Source organism: Dendrobium catenatum, unplaced genomic scaffold (genome assembly GCF_001605985.2).
Source record: "Dendrobium catenatum unplaced genomic scaffold, ASM160598v2 original_scaffold_109250, whole genome shotgun sequence".
NCBI lineage: Eukaryota > Viridiplantae > Streptophyta > Magnoliopsida > Asparagales > Orchidaceae > Dendrobium > Dendrobium catenatum.
Genome location: NW_021427685.1, coordinates 594,473 through 603,308, shown reverse-complemented (window position 1 = coordinate 603,308; position 8,836 = coordinate 594,473). Strand labels below are relative to the sequence as shown.

Sequence of the window (8,836 nt, the reverse complement as noted above, 5' to 3'; positions counted from 1 at the left end):
ACCATCCAACTTGAATTTTGCTGATAATATCCCCATCTATTTCATCATCTTGCGCCCGAAGTCACAATCCCCTCACTAGGTCTATTGCTACTAAAATTACACTCCATATATTTAGTTATAGATCTACTCAAGCGAAACCCTTTAAACTCTAAGGTTTACCTCCTTAATTCAAGTTTACCTTCAACTCCCTCTCTAGTTTTATCAACAAGAAGAATATCATCATAAAAAAGCATACACCAAGGTAAATCCTCTTGCAAATGTCTAGTGAGAACATCCATGACTAAAGCAAAAAGATATGGACTTAAGGCTAATCCTTGATGTAATCCAACCGAAATAGGAAAATACTTGGTCAAACCACCTTGTGTTTGAACACAAGTTATAGCTCCTGCATACGTATCTTTAATGATTTGAATATAAGTGTTTTTAACTCATTTCTTTTCAAGAACTCTCCATATCACTTCTTTTAGAATTTTATCATATGCTTTCTCAAAATCAATAAATATCATATATAGATCCTTCTTATTCTCTTTATATTTCTCCATCATACCTCTCAATAAATATATGGCTTCCATAGTAGACCTACCCGGCATGAATCCAATTTTATTTAGAGAAATATTAGTATCATCCCGCAACCTATACTCCATAACTCCCCCCATAGTTTTAAAGTATGACACATTAACTTAATTCCTCTATAATTTGCTCACTCCTGTGCAACATTTTTATTCTTAAAAATAGGAATTAACATACTCATTCTTCACTGATCTAACATCTTTTTAGTCTTCAAAATAGTATTAAAAAGTTTGGTAAGCCAAGAAATTCCTTCATCTCCTAAGCATTTCCACATCTCTATTGGAATATCATTTGGTCCAACAGCTTTTTCACACTTCATTTTCTTCGAAGCCTCTCTAACTTCAGTTTTACTTATATGCCGATAAAAACAAAAATCTTTATTTTCATTTAGGGTGATAAAGTCACTAAAGTTAATCATATTTTCACATTCTTCATTAAAAAGTTTAGCAAAATATCTCATCCACCTTTCTTGAATATCATCTTCTAAGAAAAATAATTTTAGAATTCTTAATAAATACAAGCTCTCCAATCTCAAGTGAGGATCTCCATCATGTGAAGGTGAAAAGTTTATTTATAAACTTTTGATAATGGCATTTTGAACAATTTAACAAAAATTTCAGAAAACTTTAACAGGCGATTTGTGTTGATTATTTTATTATAAATATTTTTTAAAACATTTAAATATCTTAATGAATTCAAAATTTAATAATCTTTGAACTCATTGGATCCAGAAATGCATTATTGTTTGACTATAAATATGAAAAAAGCCAAGGAATATTTGATCCTTAATAAATTTCTCAAAAATTTCAAGAACACTTCAAATGCTTGATTTGAACTCATTTTTAGTCAATAGATTTCATTAGTTTCATCACGTTGAGATATATTTGCCTATAAATTTTTTGAAATCCAAATCCAAATAAACTTAAATTTAATTTCAGAAGTATCCCATTCCAAATTGCATAAAAAATTATGCTTGATTAAATGAATTTTTTATAGCCTAGTAGTATTAAAATAAATTTAATATAAATTTAAAATATATTATATTTATCCCAAAATAACTTTAAAATTCACCTTGACAAACTAACCTGTCCCCAATGTTTTCCTTTAACAAGTGTTGCTGTCCTCAACCCTAAACAGCATAACTTGTGTTTTTCCTCCTGAAATAAGCAGCGTTATGGAAGCCTGTAAATAAGAACCAGAGCCCCTAAATTATGTTTCACACAAAGTGACAAAGACATGTAAAACCTAATACTGCAATCTATCAATTAAAAATGACAAACAAGATAACTGATTTGTTATTAGAATAGCCACAATCCTCATCGATACATCACAAAACTTATATTCGATTCATCAAAAACCAACTTTGATAGACAATAAAAAACCTAAGATGAAGGAGACGAGGAAGAGGCCTGCGGATCAATGGTCTTGAACGATTCGTGAAGCCGCCTAAGCATAATCTCATCCCTGCTCCACTCCGCCGCCGGAGCACTCACAAAATGCGCATACAGTTTATTCCTCTTGCACGTCACCGTGATCAGACTATGCTTTCCAACTCCATCAATCTCATATGCATAATAAATCTGCCCATTACCATCCCGCCGCTCCTCCGACCGCACGCTGTCCGCGCTAGCGATCTGATCTTGAAGCGCAACGTCGGAGAGCGCGAGGTTGTTGAGCACAGCATCGACGGGAGCTAAACCGCGGATGTCTGATAAAAATGTGAGGTACTCGCGCTCGCTGCGTTTTCTAGGGTTGAAGAACTCGCTGTCAGTTCCATTGGTTCCCTTCTCGACTTTGGAGACAAGACGTTCTTTCCATCCGTCGGGAACTTCGTAGATGTACTCTGCTGTGTCCTGTTTGCTCGCGTTGCCGCCGTATCCGCCATAGTTAGCTGCGCTTGCCGCTGTGCCGTAGTATATGTGGAAGGGGGAGTCGGAGGCGAGCGAAAGCGGCAGTGGGGAGAGGGCGATCGATGCAGCGGCGGCGAGGGGGATTAGGGAGGCGGCTAATTGGGGCAATTGAGGTTTGTAGGTAAGAGGCTTTTGGTGGGGATTGGATTTCGGAGTGGATGGAGGGGATGATGATGCGGCTGAAGAGAGTGCGGCCGCGGCTGAGAAGAAGGTGGTGGACATCGTCGCCGGCGTAGGGTTAGGTACAGGAGAAGATGACTGAGTGGTGTGGAAGGCATGAATCGATATCCACTGAGCTTGGTCCGTATAGTCTGCGGTGAGGTTACTAAACTCTTAATTGACTACTTTTTATCACAGTAGCAGACGTTTTGGTCTTTTGAACCTGCGGTGAGGTTACTACTCTTACCTTGACTTCTTTAACGCAGGTCTGGCCAATTCAATCCAATTAAAATTGGACTAAGGCCCTTTTTGGTTTGAAGATCCTGTAAAATATTTTAGATATAAGGTTTTCAAGAATATTAATTTTTAATTTGAAGTATATCAAATGTAAGATATATTTTTGATGTATTTGAAATTCACAATCTAGTATATTTTTTATATATAAAGAATTCATCTGATTTAGGTGATTTTATGTACACTAAAATTTTACTGTTGCCACTGCCTCCATTGCAGGCCGCCACTGTTGTTGATTGCCGATACTGTGGGCCATGCCACCCGCCTCCACCATCGTTGGCCACGCCGTCGGCTGCTGCCATTGGTTGTCATCTTTGTCGGCCACCATCATTGCTGTCGTAGACTGCCACCACTATTGGTCATCTATGGACTTTACATTATATTCATTTTACTTTAAACAAAAAAAAAATTCTCCACATTTATTTTATACTCATCCAAATAACTCTAAAGCATTTCAAATACATTGTATTTCTATTTCAGCCAACCAAATATCCCCTACATTGCTTTATATATATATATAGAGAGAGAGAGAGAGAGAGAGAGAGAGAGAGAGAGATTTGACTTTTTTTCCCATGTGATTTTTGTTAGAGCCAAATTTATTCAATGATAATACTTGTGTATACCCATTTAAGTATATAAGTAACTCTAAGTATTTAAGAGATTATCATTAAGAAACCCGATCAAGGGCCAAGGGGGCACTCTGCCCGAATGGAGCATGACCAGCATGGCAACAGTTGGCACCAGCTCATGGTTAAATGAACAATATGCTTTGCAAATGTTACAGCATAAAGGCTTATCATGGGAGACCAAATCAAGGAGGTAATAATTTCTAGCGAACTCCTCCGAAGGACTCTCTTAGACCTATCCATATCTTGAGGATCACTTGCCTCAACCATACCAACACACTCACAGTAGCTATCCACCATCAAGTATGTTTATCTACCACATATATCCTCAATTAAACTACATAAAACACACATCTATAAAGTTTATGACTTTGACTTACCTAGCTAGAGTTGTGACTAGCTTGCAGCTAAAACCATTTATGGGACTTTCCCCTCATTCTTGGAGACTTGATATTTGTTCATAAGAACTCACACCTTATTTCTTGGGATTCATTAACACAAACCCATCTTACGACCCAGATTAAACAAACTCATCTAATTTATTCAACCTCAAAAACTAACCCAAGACACTTGCTTAAAAAGGAGGGGTCACGTCATAGATAAGATCTCCATGCATATATCACTCAATCAATTATTATGTTAGTGGTAGTATGTAATAGTCCCATAATATACTTTTCTTACATTTCACTCTAGGTCTAGACTTTATTGTAGCCCTTTGAAACATATTTTCAACCCTCCTTTATTGGATTCTTAAATCTTTGGATGTTACTAGGACATTTTATGAGATAATATAATTTTCCATTGATTCTCTATATTCACTAACTTTTCTCATTTGGTTTCCCAGCTCTAACATGCCTATAACCTAATAATAGGATTGTAATTTATCCATGGATAAAGTTTGATTAACATCATCTAATGTATTGAGAGCATGGAGTGATGCGAGTGACTAAAATATAGGCATAATGTGAAGAGCAACAAAACCAGGAGTCTTCAGTGAATATTGAGAACCAAATTATGCTACTTACCATGACTTGATGGAGATGTAGGAAAATAATCACTAAACTGTTCCTAAGATGCCTTAAAGTGAGTTTAGATGGATGAGTTAAGGGAATGGACTTCAAAAAGATCATCAAACTTGGCAATTCATTGAATGAGATGTGAGATAAGGGCACTAACATCTACGCCAAATGTTGACTATCATCATAGTCATACCAGTGATGAAGATATAACTCTCTGTTTAGGAAAGTGATGAGGAGGGACCTAAAGTTGACAAACATGTTTTCTCAGGACATTACAGAGGTGAGGTTTCCTATCAAATTCAAAATACTTTGCGTATAATCCTATCAAGGAAAGTTATACCCTATTGACTATATAATATACTTTGAGTTGGTGACATCATTAATAGATATCGATGGTGCCTTGAAGTGTTAGCTATTTTCATCACTTTCTAGGAGTTCTCCTTATGGTAGATTTCTTCTTACAAGTAAGTATGATCTCTTCATTATTTGGAATTTAATAGAATGTTCATAATGTAGTTTGCAAACACTCAAGGATACTTAAGAGCTTGACTATGAACAACATTGGAGCTTGCTAATAGCTGCATTAACATGAAAGAATATAATAATGTGGTAAGGATGTCGTCAACCAATCACCCCAAAGAAGGAACCATTAGGCACAATTAACATCAAATTCCTTGGTATGATAAGTGTTGTCGAAGAAATCATATAGTAGATAAGAGGTTATATGCCACAAGACCAATTTCATGCTTGTCAGTAGCGAGCACCCCTATTAGTTGTGTCACTTAGAAGCAAAAAACTACCCACTTTGAGAGTGGAGGTGCACCATAACCCACTATCCCATATAAGGACGAAGGCACTCACTCTACTCACTAATATTCAACCATCACTTCCTTATGTGTATCTACAAACAAGCTCATGATCTCTATTCAAAGTAAAGAGTTCTACAAGTGCCCATCACCCATAAAGGTGAGTGCTCACTAAAGGGATACCTATAAGTATTGCACCTTCTATAACAATAATGGGCATGGCATGTAGGTATATTTAGGGTATAATCGAAGACCTTATAAAGATGGGAAATTTGAAGGAGTTCATCCTCTTTGAAACATGTTGGCACTCAGAGAAGGTTCCCATGGAGAATGAAAAGAATGATCCCATTCAAGTTATATCCCAACCTGGATTGGTTTGGTCAGGGATTTCTCACACTCACGTAAGCCGGCCGACCCTCCTGCTCTCCTTTGCTTGAATCGTGAATGAACCTCCCTTGCCCGATGTTTCTCCCTCCAATTCATAATTTCTTCCCATATTTGACAGATTCTCCCGCCTCATTCTCTCTCTCTCTCTCTCTCTCTCTCTCTCTCTCTCTCTCTCTCTCTCTCTCACACACACACACACACACACACACACACACACACACACTATTTAAGGCGAATTAGAATCTAGGACATCATTTGTTTCCTCTTTTCTCCCTCATAGCAGCCACCGAAAGGCCCTCCTCCTCCTCTTGCAGCTGTTGTTTGATTGATTGACAAAATCACTAAGCATCATCTTCACAATCTTCTCTTTCTCCTTCAATAGTAAGCTTCTTCATCTTCTTTTCACTCCTCCCTCTCTTTTATTTTCCTTTTTATGTTTATCAAGTTGTATAGTCATGTTTCCCTTCTTCATTTAATTACTTTTAATTTAATGGAGATTTTATTTTAGTTTTATTTTATTTTATTAGTTTAGATTGCTTTAGGAAGAAGCTTTATGCTTGTTGGTGTTCGATTTGACCAAACCCTAGCTTATTTACATATGTTTAGATTGTATTATTTCATAATTAATTTTGATGTTTATGGCATGACTAAGGTTGATTGAAATATTCTTCATTATGCCTCGATGAATGTACTTAAATTTATTTTTGTTTTGCTACTTATAGGATTGTTGCTTTGTGGAGATGAGCAAGGCACTTTCGAGGCTGGAGTTAGTAGCGAACACTATAAGTAACTATTATTTATTTTAGGATAAACATACCCTTCTTTGTTAAGGGCTTATAATCTTGTTGGTTGTGATAGGTTTACGAATTTTATGTTGCCGGTTCTATTCTCAATATTTATTATTATTGTGTCATGTCAAAAAACATATTTATGGATCATATTGAAATCATCATGTGATGGAAATAGTATTATGTTGATTTGTTGATGCACGAGATTTTAGTATTTAAAATGGTCTATGCTGTCAAAGGTTAAATTCATATACATTAGATTTATTTAATTCAGTATATGATTCTCATATTGTAAATCATATTTGTTATAGAAATTGTAATTTTCATGTTGAATTTCATACAACTTGTTGATTATTTATAACAACAGTTGTACCATGTGATTATGCATATGTTAGTATAGTCCTATTAATTTTTGGCTAGTAGGGGTCGACGGGCCCCAAGAGTGACTCTATAAAAAATCACTAGATTTTCATGGGGTGGTATTTGCCTTCCCGATATGGGTATATGATAAGCCGTATATATATATATATATATATATATATATATATATATAAGTGTGTGCGTTTGTTAAGTAATTACTTTAATCTTAATATTTTTATGTATTCATTAATTTATTCTCAATAATTTAATTAATATTAATAAAAGTTAATTAATTACCTTAATATGCTATCAATTATTTATTAGAATTTAGTTAAAATTATATAAATAAAATAAATATAAAAAATTAAATTCTGAAATAATTTAACAAAATTTTATTTTAATTGATCAAATTTAACGCATAAAATTCAGTAAATATGAAATTACAGGATTTCCTAATCTTCGAGTAAAATCCTACTTGCAGCCGAACAGCCATCTCACAGTTGAAATCGAAGGTTAACAAAACGAGGCGACCGAATGAACTTCTGGTAAGAAAGCTCTTTCTTTGGACTGTCCTCGCTTCGCCTTCTCTGTGGACAACGGTGGACTCCATGGGATTCTTCCGCAGGATCGGCACAATCCTAGGGTTTGTGAAGGACGAGGCCCACGCCGTTGGGGAAGAGGACGGGGACAAGATCAATGACAGCGCGCAGCGACGGCCGGGGCGAGGATTTAGCGTGCAGGTACCTGTTGCCGCTGAGAAGCCCAGCCTCGGTCCCGTCATCATCCCATGTAGCCTTGGGGAAGGTGGAGTCCAGGTACACTTCTCCTTCTTCCCTTTTTCCATACTCGGCTTCTTGTCTGTTAAAATATCTAACCACTTTGCAAGTCAAAGCTTAGGTCTTGTCATTTATAAAGTATTGTGACGGTTTCTTTAACTGGAGGCCAATGGGACTGAGGGCGATTATAATGATAAGAAAGATCAAGAAGGAATCAGGGCTTCCATGCTAATCAAATGATGTTAAAAAAAGTTCGATGGGCGTTAGCGATGACTTGTTATCTGAGACTTATGCAGATAAATCTATTTATATAATTTTGTCTCCAGAATCCACAAACTGTACTTTTTAACTTCTTACTTTAATTTGTACAATTTTTGTGATCTGGAGGTTACGGATTTGTGGCTAGGAAAAAGCCTATATGCAAAGCAGGGGTCGGGTAGGGCATGTGAGCTCCTCTCAAGAACCTACATTTCTGGAAGCCTCTGCATTTTATCTCTAGATTTTTATTACCATAGTTATGAAACTTGAAGCTGCTTTTATTCTCAGTTTTCAGATCTTATGGCCAATTCAATTAATTTATCCAATTTCAGAAGAACTATATATATATATATATATAAAGGTGTGCATGGATGACCTCTTGATGAGTAGCTAGTTGCTAGTTAACTGATATAGCATATGTGTCATTCCCTAGGGTTTAAGGGAAGAAGTCAAACCTAATCATAGTCATCTCATCCTCAATACATAATATACCGGAGCCAACCGAATATTCCAAATTTAAAAGAAATATACTCAACCAGATCTTTATCTTACCTTAAAATAATACATGAACATAAAGAATGAGCAAACCACATTGTTCAATAGGCCATCCGAACCTTACTAAACTATTCAATATTCTTTAATTAAATTAAACATTAAATGAGTAAACATTAAGGTTTCTAAATTAAATTTAGGTAATAAAATGATTGTACAAGGTTAACTTGAAAATAAACTTAAGTAAAACTTAAACACTATTTGAATTAGGGCATTAACATCATTAATGCTTTCTGGGAACATAACTTGACTTTAGACATGATTATCAGTATACAATATTTAATGAACTTGTAATATGACTTATGAAACATAAAATGCACATATTCTTTAA

The 8,836-nt window shown here is 35.6% G+C and overlaps 1 protein-coding gene across 1 annotated transcript; it reads right to left on the bottom strand.

Annotated features, from left to right (window-relative positions):
* Positions 1 to 1,835: 1,835 nt before the first annotated feature.
* Positions 1,836 to 2,796, bottom strand: LOC110110204 (thylakoid lumenal 19 kDa protein, chloroplastic). The gene has a single exon (XM_020841585.2). It carries the CDS (start codon positions 2,700 to 2,702, stop codon positions 1,953 to 1,955), a length of 750 nt encoding a protein of 249 aa, XP_020697244.1. The 5' UTR covers positions 2,703 to 2,796; the 3' UTR covers positions 1,836 to 1,952.
* Between the last annotated feature and the right edge of the window lie 6,040 nt (positions 2,797 to 8,836).

Coding starts and splice junctions, on each gene's coding strand:
- LOC110110204 (XM_020841585.2), bottom strand. CDS start 2,702: ATGTCCACCACCTTCTTCTCAGCCGCGGCCGCACTCTCTTCAGCCGCA.